At 38.2% G+C, this 12,845-nt stretch overlaps 1 protein-coding gene across 2 annotated transcripts in view; it reads left to right on the forward strand.

Moving 5' to 3' along the window:
- mta1 (metastasis associated 1) overlaps positions 1-12,845 on the forward strand; it is a 45,171-nt gene that overhangs the window by 12,678 nt on the left and 19,648 nt on the right. For both annotated transcript variants that reach the window (XM_032547330.1, XM_032547332.1), the window contains exons 2-3: positions 2,307-2,374; positions 4,904-4,997. In XM_032547330.1, the coding sequence (XP_032403221.1) occupies positions 2,307-2,374; positions 4,904-4,997 (162 nt within the window). The remainder of the gene's footprint in view (positions 1-2,306; positions 2,375-4,903; positions 4,998-12,845) is intronic.

Raw genomic sequence — 12,845 nt, forward strand, 5'->3', positions numbered from 1 at the left:
TGGAAACAACATTAATGTTTATTCAACATGCAAAGAATATAGAAATGACAAGGGGAGGAGTTGGAGCGAAATTGCTACCGCAGTTGATAAACCCGGTAACTTTTCAGCTGTTCTTCGTTAACGTGACGTAAATAGGTTATAATGACTTTCATTCAGTCAGGACTTTACGCTGACACTAGCTACATTCATTGCAGGTAGATTGTAGTAAAGCATTGATTAATGCCCGGTTTTAAAATTAGTTAACTGGACTTGTAGCCATCATTTTGTGCCCATTGTTGGACACCACACGGCAGGAACGAACCCGATCGAACCGTTATACCTAGGATTTCTGTCGGCTAATGTGTGGTCTGTCAGGTTTTGAAAATGGGCCGACAATCGGCCGACAGCTCTAAGATCGTGTAGTGTGCGCTGGGCTTTACACTAAGGAAATGAGGAAGGGGGGAGTCTATGGAGAGCACCGGAGTTGAGCCTTTTTTCATTCAGTGTCATTAACAGAAAAAGAAAAGGGCCGGATGAGACGATAATGCCGATAATTAAAATGACGTCGATAGTTTTAATTTATCGTGTGATTAATTGATTTATCGTTTATCGCAACAGGCCTACCCACACCTAAATAATATATGACCCACCCTCTTCCTGGTTACATGTTTGCATCACTTGTCACTAAATGCCAAGAGTTGCATGCACATAAAATGAAAACTGCACTCTAGCGGCAGGCAGGAAGGTAGACTACATTATTGGTGGGCTATATGCAATGAATGACCGTGGTTGTTCATATGTTAGGTGAAAGTAGATGGAGACATTTTAGTTGCTGCTCCAGGTCTGTTAATATCTTACTCTAATTGCTGACTTTAAGTCAGAAATATCAAATATTTAAAATTGGATTTCCAACCCGCTAATCTTCTCAAAATTATATTTTGGCTACTAATCTTAAGTTTTTCTGTACTTCTTCAATTTTAAATCTTTTATCTTGCTGCTTTTTTTATTTGCGAATGCTGGACTCAATTTAAAGGAAAAAAAGTATTCTCATCACTTAATGATTCGTTGTTGGTTTTTACAATGCTTGTAGAAATGTAAAGATCGCTGTGGGCGATGCGAAGTTTATTAAATCTGCCGTATAAATAAAGTTGACTTACAGTGCTTACGACGGGGTGCCAAGTCACATAAAAGTCCCATGCTGCCACCAGCTAGATCTGATTACAGCTCGACATGATGGTTCTCTTTAATCAACAGGATTTGAACCAAAATCAAAACTACTCAATTTAATGTACCAAAAGGAAGTTGGAACATTAAAGTTTAAAATTGTTGTTTATATCTCTAATTTTGTAGCCATTAAAATTGTTCATGTTGTGTAGAAAAAAGTAGTAATTTCAGTTGGGTGAAATTTGTTTCACCATCAAGCTACCTTTACATTAATGAAATTATTGTCCAAAAAATACCCCACAAGTGGGGACTTTTTCTATTTCATCTTGACTTTTAGGGACATTAAGCATAGTTTTGGCTGTTATTCACATCCCGAGTGCATGGTGGGTCGGTGCCTCAACCAGTTTGTGTTAGTGCATTTTCAGAGTGGGAAACAAAAAGCAAGAATTGTTGTGGTTTTTCTGGTGGAAAGTCATACGATCCCTGCCCTTATGGTCAAGAGCAAAGCACTAGGGGGTGTAGAGAGATGGCATGCGATACATACGACTGGAGCAGAGCTCCGACACCAGGCAACTTACCAAGTGCTGTGCATAATCTGAAAACACTCAGCCAAGACACATGCAGGGCTAAGACCAGGCACCCTACCAAGACCGGGGCCTGTGGGGACATCCTGGTGAGAGCTAAGCCTCCAATGGGCCTGGAGCTGCGCCAGGAGCCACACACACGAACACGCACACACGTTAAAGCTTATACAGGCTCTCATCACACCCACACAATCCCAGACCCACTGCGCATGCAAACAACACTAAACAGAAGAAGGATGAATGGAGCAAAAGACAAAGAGAGCATGAGGGTTGAGGAAATTCAAGGTTTGCAGGCTGAATTGAAGGTTTGCAGCGCCAGATTTGTTTTGTTTAGACGCGCATTAGAGCGTCAACGTCTCATTCAGTCGGCCTCCCCGACTACAATGGGGACTTTCTGTGTATGAAATTAGCCTAATCAAGTTAAACTCACATTTTGTAGACGTGTCTGGTGCACACTTGTTAATTAAGCAGTCGCGGTGTCCGAATGGAGACACCCCATGTTGCTGAGTGACTCTAAAATGCCGATTGTCATGTTTCTTTTTTTTTCTTTCTCCTCTTTCTCTTCCTCTTGTTCCGCAGATTATGTTTATTTTGAGAACTCATCCAGCAACCCACTTCTGATCAGGAGGATAGAGGAGCTGAACAAGGTGAGTGGGTGTCGGAGGTTGAATTTCCACCCTTGAATCTGGCACTAATCCCACCACTGTGTATCGGTTGTTGAGGCTTCTGCCTCACCGAGTCCTCTAACATTGTATCTTTCCTTCAGCTCCTTAAGTAAAACCTGTAGAAAAATGTTTTTTTTTTTGTTTTTTTTTGTAAACCTGTTCAGCTTAACGTATTGGAACGGTACATCTCAGTACATTCCCACTAAACTAAACTTACAGGCAGGAAACTGCAGCAGCCAATACAGTCGCTCTTTCGCTTTGAGCGTTACTGGAAACAAATAGATGATTTGAGAAACTCAGATTATTATAATTACATTTAAAGCAATGTGTGCAAACTGTAATACAGGTGCATAAAGTAATTGGCTATGATGTTTTGGACATTCCCAGTACTTACAGAGCTGCACAGACCAACATGTTCTCCACAAGTAAAGAGAAAGTTCTCTCATGACATCATTCTGTTCTGGCTGCCCTGGTTTGGGAGTTCCTCCACTTTGCTCTTGACACACATCCTGGGCACAACTTATTATTTTTTTGTAACTCGAGGCACCAGCAGCTGGTTGCTAATAAATCCTTGCTAGCTAGGTTTCTAGGTAGCTTTTTTTTGTGTCCGTTTTGAGTAAGTGCACCAGTTGCTTGGGCGACTTTTGTTTTTACCACGTCTGTTGCCAGCCGATATGATCCAGCAGGATTCCCCAATCATCCCCTATATTTGTAGTTTTTTTCAGTATTAAATTTAATTCAATCTGGTATTAAAACATCTTAGATTGGACTTGCTGAAACCTGCAGATACCCTTTTTATTATTGTGTTAGATTTAGAGGTCTTAATGCTTTATTTCATTCTTCCAAGATTTTAATAATCATTTTCAATTATTAGGAAAAGTGCTAAGTTTATATTTCAGAGGTAAAATCCATTCCGTGTTGCAAAGTTATTACAAAAAGACATTAAAGATTGTTAGCCTAAAGATATGAACAAATGACTGTTTTAAGGCACTTAAAACAGCTTTACAGTTTTGTGGCTTGTCTCCTATTAAATAATACAAGGCACTATCAATAATCACCAGCAGCTATCAATAATCACCAGCAGCTATCAATAATCACCAGCCAGAACTAACATTTATTCATTGTTAGTAATTTCAAAAATTGCAACCTGGGATTTAAAATCCTACCATTAGTCACTGCGTGTTTTAAATTCGTCCATCTGTTTTACATTGAAAGCAAACTGTTTTATTATAATAAAGGCACTACTAAAAGGGGGCAGATGAGCTGTCACTCATCAAGACAAGCCTTCGAGCTGTTTTTTGTTTTTTTTCCCCTTCTTCTTCTTTTGTCAGAAACCCGGTGCCAATCTCCTGATCTGTGCCTCTGCTCCAAAATGTGGAGGTTGTTTTAATGTTATTGACACAGATCCCAGCGTCGACCTTCTTCTTTTCTGACTGTCACTGTCGGTCTCCTCATGCTACGGATTCAGATTGAGGTTTAAGAAGTGTAGATGTGTACATGGAAAACCGCTCAACAAAAACACTGAACTAAACCGGAGGAATCCATTCTCTCCTTGCATAAACGTAAAGATGGCTTGAGTAAGTTTTGGGGTAAAATCCTTAAAAATGGCAACAGAAACTTTCAGAGTGTTGTTGAAAATGAACTCGTTTTGATGACAAAGCATGTGTGAAAGAATTGAAATAGTCGTCGCAGAAAAGGTTTACTTTCCAGTGCTTTAAAATTACATTATATTAACATTCACAGATCTTGAAATCACTTCATCACATTATAGTGATGGCTGACATCCTGCCTAAACCTTTTGATGTTGTCAATTTCCTGCTATTTGCTTTTTTAAAATAACAGTTCATTTGCATCTACCTTGAATATTCATCTTTATTTAGACAAATTTCTTTATAAAATGTATTTCATCATCTTATTCTAAATGTAATTAATGAGGACTTTCTGCTTGGATGACACGCATTTAATGTCTGTTTTTGCTTTTGTAAATTCTGGTCACCAGCTGATTTCTTAGTACATTTCTACTTTCTAATGTCTGCGATGTAGACTGAGGTTTAGTTTTTTGCTATGTTTTACTGCTACACATGAACCAATTATCAAGTTTCATCATCTTTTACTATATTGAGTTTCACATGGAGGATCCTGTAAGTTGGATTGAAATGATTTAAATAACAAAGAAAAGGTGCAGTCCTCCTTGCTGGCAGAATAAAAGCTTATAATGATTAGTTTTTTTTCTGCTTTTTTTGTAAATTCAGTTCTCAATTCAACATAATTAACTCAACTCCTCTAAGCGTGAAACCATCTTTTAGCCTTTTTGTTTTTGATAAATGATTCAATGTCTCATTAAGTTTGTAGGGAAAATAGCTACATTAACAACAAGTCTTGCACTGATTTAAAAAAAAAAAAATTAATATTTTTTAAATTTAGTCTGTGTAGTGCATTCTCACGTGTGTTGGTTTTCTTTGTGCGGCACCACTTGTTGCCTTGGTAACGTCGATTGTCTCTGCTTTGCAGACAGCCAATGGGAATGTGGAGGCCAAAGTGGTGTGTTTTTACCGGCGCAGGGACATCTCTAGCACACTCATCGCTCTGGCAGACAAACATGCAAGTAAGTGACTGACCAAAACCCAACCAGTAAGCATCGAGCATCAAAGACTTCCAGCCTCGGCATAAAAATGTCTTCCTCTGCTAAAAACCTTTTCTGTTATTTTCTCAGTGCGGAGGTGAAAAGCCCTAACATAAAATAGTGCAAGCTTGAAATCAAAAGAGCTTTTACCGCACTGATCCAGACTGCAGACTTGTTTGAGGAGAAAATTGTTTCTTCTTTTGTTTTGCAGTGTGACAACTCCTCTGTGTGTAGGCGTGCGTGTGTGTGTGTGGAAGTGTTCAATGTGCGGCTCTTCACTTGCGGAGTGCTGTTCTCCAAAGCAAGTCCAGTCGTACTCAGAGTATCGCTGGTTGCCTCTCGGTGTTATCTGTGATTGGATATTTCTCCGAGAGAAGGGCCAGCGAACAGGGACGCAAATGAGCTAAAAGGGAATGCTGTTCAGTTGTGTGGCAAATCCAACAGGAGCACGTGCAAAAGAAAGATTTGAGGCTGCAGGTGGCAGAAGGCTGTTGCTAAAAAGCAGCAGCCATTCCAGACTGTTGCGTCATCACCAAAGAGGTCAGCTGAATTGAAAGGAATTGAAAGGGTAAATAAGCAGAGAAAAAACCCCAACAAGATTTCTTCCAAGTTTAGGGGCAGGTGGCTTCATATCCTTAAAAAGTATTTTAAAAAAGGCTTTAAATTCATGCTTTAAATTAGGGCCTTAAATGACTGAAATTCCTTAAAGAAAATATAAGTTGGCCTTAAATATGTTCATCACAAGTCTTAAATTTTGTTGTGGCAGGACTGTTTAATCTCATATGTTCTATGTAGGTACTTCTCTATTTGGCAAAAGTTTGAGTTGTGCAGAGACATCTTCACTTACTGCGTTGTGCAACTCAAGGCGGTTTAGTCTACCAATAACAAGCCGCTAATGCTTGCTAGCTAGAGAGCCATGTACCATGAGAAGAGCACAAAGCTGCTGCCAGGAGACACAAAAGGACCCCAGAAATGTTACAGTTTTGGTCTCCTGCATTCTTTTATCTGCAGCTCTGTTGTGATATAGTTTTTAAATTTTATCCATAATGGTCTTAATGATCTTAAAAAGCCATAGGCTTGAGTAGGTGAAACTCTGTTACATAGAACCCTATTTTAACTCTACAGAATGTCGTAATCTCTTGATGTGCATTGAATATTTTGATTAGTTTGGTTAGGTAGCCAATAGGTGCTGAATTACATTGAAATTCAAAAGTATTTAATTTCGCTTTGGGAATAATAAAGTAATTCTTTTAGTAAATACTTGATCATTCAAGTATTCATTTGATCATTCAAGTGAATGAATGATCACTCATTCAAAATGTTAGAAGATTTTGCAGCTAGCAAAAGCTCAGCACCTTCTGCTTGACTTAAGATGAATGCTGTGCATGGCTGATATGTTTTATTTATTTGATTAACCGATAAATAATTGAATTTATTTTTAATTGAATCGGGTACAGATACAACTATGCCACTTTAGGAGTTCTGGTTAGGACATAATTACAGAGGTTGTTTTTTTTTTTATCGTAAATGTATATTTTTTGTACAGCTTTGGCTTAGTTAAAGCTTTGTGTTTTTTAAGCAAATATACTGTATATATTTTGATCAATCAATAGATTACTAAATTAGTTGACAATTATTGAAATAATCAATGCATCACAATTGAACTGTATTGTTTCAGGCGTAAAGCTTTTTAAAGCAAGTTTTGATTGTGAACATTAAAAACAGCGCTAATGAATTGTTTCTAATTTGATTTAACACACACACAGTCCCTATTATAGAAAAAGATATATAATAAAAGTAAATGTAATTGGCACTAACTACCAGCTACTTACCTCATTAATCAAAGCATTACTCAGTTTTCCTTACATTACTACTTTGTTCTTTTGTTAAATACATGTTGTTACAATTTAATATGTCATGCATTTGTTACAATCTTATCCAGTAATTTGCTTGTTAAGGACTAAATGCTTTCAAAAAAAAAAAAAAGTCTTCATCAGATGTTAAACCTTCTAGATTAGCATTAATCTAGAAGAGAAAAAAAATTCCCAAAAATTTGATAATACAATTTCATTTAATTCAGTCTACCGTTTTCAGTAAGTAGTGCTGTCATCCACACGCTCTGGAGGATTGCAAGTCAACTTGTAGACTCCGGCTGGGTGTGGCAGGCTGTGTTGGCTCGAAGGGTGTGAAAGCTCTTGCGTGAGCCTCTATAAAGAGACCGACCGGCCTTTTTGGAAGCGTGTTTATATAAATACAAGTCTTAACCACAGCATCCACAGAGGAGCGATGGGGGCACATGTGTTGCAGAATCAGATTTTTTTTTTTTTTTTTTTTTGTGGGAAAACCCAGTGTCGGCTTGTGTTTCAAGCCAGTCAGTGGTACTTTGAGGTTTTTGGATGTAAGTAATGTCTAGAAGAAGTGTAGATTAGAAATTGGAATGTACTAATAAGAAGCAAACTGAAATACTCTGCAGGATTTTGGTAGATTGGACCAGATTTGGATTGTTGATGGGTTGCCTTGACAATTTCAACATTTCTAATAAAAAAAAAAAAAAAAAAAAACAAACGGCGAGAATTGGACTCTACCACATGGGTGTGGTTAACATCCCATCTGCATTTCTGTAGCTACGATCTCATCCTCTGAGTGCATGACTGCAGATACATACATGTGCATGAATAATAGACTGGAGCTGCTGCCTTTAGGTGCCACTGGAGGGCTTGAATCTACTTTAATTTAACATTTCTAATGGCTCTGCGGAGAGCAGCTCTTCGTGGCCTGTGTATATATAAATCTGGGTGTCTGCTGTGAGTCATTGATCAAATATTTTGCTTGCAGAGGTTCGCAGTGCTCCTTCTATGCGAGGCCTTTAACTCGAGCTTTCGTCCCTCCCTACGAGTAAAGCAGGGCTCCAAAGTGGACGGTCTCTCTGGAGAACTTGGCATTTTGGCTCCAAAGCTCCTCCTTTCAAACACATGAATTTGCCATGACTCAACCTTTAGTTTCTTTTTTTTTTCTTTTTTTTTTAAAGGTGGTGCCTTCTTCCTATAAACTGTGGTCTCAGTGCTATTTGTAAAGCGATTCACAAAAGTCATGGCAGTTAGGGAAGCTAGCAAGGTTTATCCAACCCAGTTTTGCTTATGTTTTCATTTAAAATGTGCTTCATCACTGAAGACTGAAGACGTTTTTCGGCTGCCTCACTTGTAGCTCTGGTAATTAGGTGTTTTCTGCTCCCACAACTGAACATAATGGAAGATGGCTGTTTCTAATTCTCTGTTTTTTGGCTCTGAAGCTCCTCCTTTCAAACGCATGAATTTGCCATGACTCAACCTTAGTTTTTTTTGTTTTTGTTTTTTTTTTCAAACTTTTTTAAGCAAAGTGCACAAACTCTTAATAGGTGCAACGGTAAAGCTAATGCAACCAATATAAAGAGTCGTCCTGTTTTCCAGCTGTGCTGGTTTTGTTGTTCTTTGGAATCTGCTGTGGATTGGGGGAAAAAATCACAATGCACTAGAGTGAGGAAAAGGTTAAGTTTTGAAAAGGTTTTTTCTGGAAGTCATCTTTTACGTAGCAAATGGAGAACTGTGCAGGTAAGTCTTTCACTTCTTTTTGACCTACAGTGGCATTTTGATTGTATTTTACAAGCTTGTATTTTTTTTTGTCATGAATTTGAACTTTTGACTTGGTGACATGTTTAGTCTGAGATGGAGTATGTTTGTATTTCTCAACTTCCTGAGCCACCCCATGGCTTGTAGCAGCACATTTGTATCCAGTCAACAATTGGCTACTATTAGAGATGCACTAATCAGGATTTTGTGGCTGATTTTTCATCTTTGTTTTTCTAAAGCTTCAAACTGCAAATTCTGATTTTAGCCGATCCTGTTTAAAAACTATCCATGTCATGCTGTGTGCATGGGAGAGAGCTACCACTGTAGGGTTATACCGTTTAAAAACAAATGCATTATTTTATGCAAGGTGCATCCTTAAGAAGTCTTAAATTCATGCATCTAAAATGAAGATTTAAAATGTCTTAAATTCAAGTAACTTGGCCTTAAATATGTTAAACACAAGTCATGAATTTCGATCTGACATGACTATTTAATCATATTTCTCGCAGAACTTTTATGTCAGGCAAAAGTGACTAGATGGTTAAGGCTACCGGTAAGTCACTGCTGACATACCCTGGCTAGCTATCTTTATTTTTAAATTTTTTTGCGTCTATTATGAATAAGAGCAAATTTATTGCCAGTTGATTTAAACCCCCTGCCCCCATCAAATTCATAATGGTCTTAAAAAGTCTTGAATTTGAAACTGGCAAAAACTCTGCTAGGAAGCAGTCATTTCAAACAGGTTCATTAACAGTCAGGGCAACTAGCATGGTCAGCTTTGCTAACTGTAGACATAAATCTCTGTGTGTATTCTGTATTAAATAATGTACACCCTAAGTTTTCCAAAAGACTAACATTTCCAGTTCATCGTGTTCAATGACAGAGAATGAAAGCTTCAAGGAAGACAAAGAGCTACTTTAATGGATCTAGTTTCTCCTTCCTGTTATCAACTGAAGTCAGCTCTGAGTCTCTTCTCCATTGAAGGGCAGACGGCACATTTTTCTGCCTGTAAAAGTTTGGTGTGAAACATTAAAAGTTGTAAAAGCATCAAAAGACAAATGATCGAAAAGGACGACACTCTTAAAATTATAGTTCTCCTCTGGAGCAGCCTAAATGAATTGTGCCTCTTTAGGGAATGATTTTTAGCTTATAACTTTTTATGCTTCCTTTGGATGTGTTTAAACATGTCAACAATACGGAAGATTGGCTAACTGTCTTGATGACTTCCACTCTGAAGAGTGTTTTCAGTTAGCATGACCTGAAAACTTAGATAGGCAAATAAAAATATAAAATTTTTAAATTTTCAGACTGTTCACTCATGCCTAAAATCAACAAATTACTATTGCTAAACTTTTCTTTCTCTGATGTTATTATTATTATTAGTAGTATTAGTACTAGTATTTAGTACCAATAATAATGAAGAAAGGCACGCCTTCACTGCACATCTGCTGTTGGCACATTAACACTCCGCATATTGAGTATAGGAAGTTTATTAAGGTAATAAAGATCTGTTGTGCTCTCCTCACATCAACATCTCACCCTCAGGCCCGCTCTCTTCTCTTCCTCACCTTCCTCTTCCATCTCTCAGGCCAGTAAGGCGACCCATTCATCAATAATTGATAATTGGCTGGGACAGGTGAGACGGAGAGGCAATTTGTAGAGAGTGTGGTGTGGGTACATTGTGAAGTTGGGTTGCCACTCAAGGACTCGCACTGAGGCGCCAGCTGGAAGGTCCAAACAACCGATGGACCACTTGATAATCCTTGCTTGTGTGTAGGGGTGTGTGTGTGTGTGTGTGTATGAAGTCAGTGATGCGTACATGAGAAAAGCGTGGAAGTTCTTACTTCGTGAAGAAGACTCTGGCAGCTCGCTTCACTATCAGCGTTTACAAAGGAAGTCAGAGGAAGCCCAAAAGATGCAAGACTTGTTTAGATAGGAGACTGTATTTTCTATCTGTTCAACCAAGCTGCTACAACCAAGAGAGTTAGACATCAACAGATAACAGGAAGCTGATTGTGTTGCTCCGTTTTATACTTTGTAATTTTTGTGCAACATGGATTTGGAAATGCTGGCACTGTTTTTGGAAAACTCTAAAGTAGCTTTAGGATCTGAAACTCTACAGGGAATACATGCTTAATACTTATTACATTCAGCACACTATTATAGTCTTGAAAGTTACACCACTGATCTCTTTCTTATATTTGAAGTAATTGTGAAATCTTTTTCTGTGGAGCTGTGTAACACCAACTGTTTTCTTCTACACGGTGGTATTAAAGGCTTCTTAAGGGTCCTGTAAGAAGCAAATAAACAACTCGCAAACTTAACACAATATTAAATCAAAATGCATATAATGGTTTTTATTTTCACTGATAACTCTTTCATAAGAGAATTGCACTCATTGTTTCCACTTTATAACTGGAGGTTGTTTCTTCGAAACCATAATTTTATTCTGTGAAGACACTTTCCAGTTCGCTCTCAAAGATAATTTCCTAGAAACAAAATTTGTGTCGGAGCTTTACAAGCACAAAAAATTGGAAACTAGCTACAAAAAGTAATCGGTGCAGCTTATGGTATTTTTTGTTGATTTTAAAAATGTCTCTACTACACATTTACATTGCTTTATCTTTCCAAGGGTTGCAGCTGGTTAAGTGATTGTCTCATTCTGTGCACTGAATGAGATCCAAGATTTGCATTCGTGGGGAACGATTGTTGCATGTTGTGCGTCTTCTCTCATTTTTGTTTGAAATGGGTCCGTTGTGTTCAGAAGAGAAGACGTCTCGCAGAGTAGAATCTGAACTTTACTTATTTACAGGATTTTCCTCAGGTTGTTTGATTCAACTTGGCTGTCTGGGATTGATGCAGCTCAGTTTATATTCCCTTTGCTTTAGCTGTTTGGGGATAAATGGAGAATTAAAAGAGCAATTGTCTCTGTCTCCGTTTGAAATTTGTCCCCATATATCTGTATTATCTGCCTATCATTTATACCAGTATCCACTGCATTGTATTACATAGTTCTTTAAACAGGGTGTGTATAGCTAGATTAAATTTCACTTTTATTGTTCTTAAACAGCCCTCTGATTAATTTGGGTACATTTAATAATTGCTGCTAAAGATATGGATAACCCCTTTGTTTCATTTGTGATAAATTGCAATATGTGTTAACTGATATAGTGCTGTAGAAATGCTCAGTTTTAGAGCCAAACAGCAGAAAGAGAATTCAGTTATTTTGGCCTTTTTTAATCTGTCTTTAAAAAAAAAACCCGCCAGCCTGATGATAGATGGAAGGAGGGAAACTATAGCTCTAATTGTTGTTCCAATGCATTCTGGGGATTGTAGTTCTTACTCTTTTCTGTTCTGAAGAGGTCAGATTATTTTCAGTACATTTGAAAGAAGAGGCAAATTTGTAAGACAATCCAGACATGGCTTCCAGTCCATGAGCTTTCTTTATGGTACAAACCTGTATGGATGATTGGTTTTAAAGGGGAAACATTTTTCCCATAACACATTGACACCAATATGTTAGAAAGTGATACAGATACAGATGTTAATGCCCATATATTTACTACACAACTCGGTCAGAAGCAAACGTCAGATTTGGGTTAACTCATGATCTTGATGACCATAGATCTAACAAAACCTGTCCAGGTTTAGGTTTTACATGGGCAGGCGGGGGGAATATAGAAATTTAAGCCTGGAAAGCTGGAATATTGAAATTGTAAATTTGTTGGAGCTTTAACTGAACTTCCTGTAATTAGGCTTGGATGTTTCCTGTGTGCTTCATGATTCAGCACCACAAGGAAGAAGAAGGAGCAGGGCCCATGCAGAGTGTATCCATCTGAGCGAGCTGAGCTGCTCTTCCTGGGCATTGATGGTGTGTCTGCTGGGTGCTGAGTGCTGGGCAAAGAGAGTGAGGGAGTGAAGAAGCACTTATTGATTTTGGCCACACATCTCTTCTCCTGAAAATCCCTTGATTGCTTTTGTTCTGCTCCCAGCCTCTCTCTCTTCGTCTCTCTCTCTCTTAGCCTCGCTTCCTCTAATGAAACTCCAAATGAATTGGAGCACGTACTGACTGCTCCAGCGCTCTTCGTTTCACTTCTCTTATCTCGTAGGCCTTCCCCCTCTCCCATATAATGGCAGTCTCTCGTTGTCTTCATTTCTCACTGTTTTTATGCCCCTTTTGTCTTTGATACTTTTGTTATTCTTACCACTCCTTACCATGATTTTT

This window comes from Xiphophorus hellerii, chromosome 19, assembly GCF_003331165.1.
Source record: "Xiphophorus hellerii strain 12219 chromosome 19, Xiphophorus_hellerii-4.1, whole genome shotgun sequence".
Taxonomy (NCBI): domain Eukaryota; kingdom Metazoa; phylum Chordata; class Actinopteri; order Cyprinodontiformes; family Poeciliidae; genus Xiphophorus; species Xiphophorus hellerii.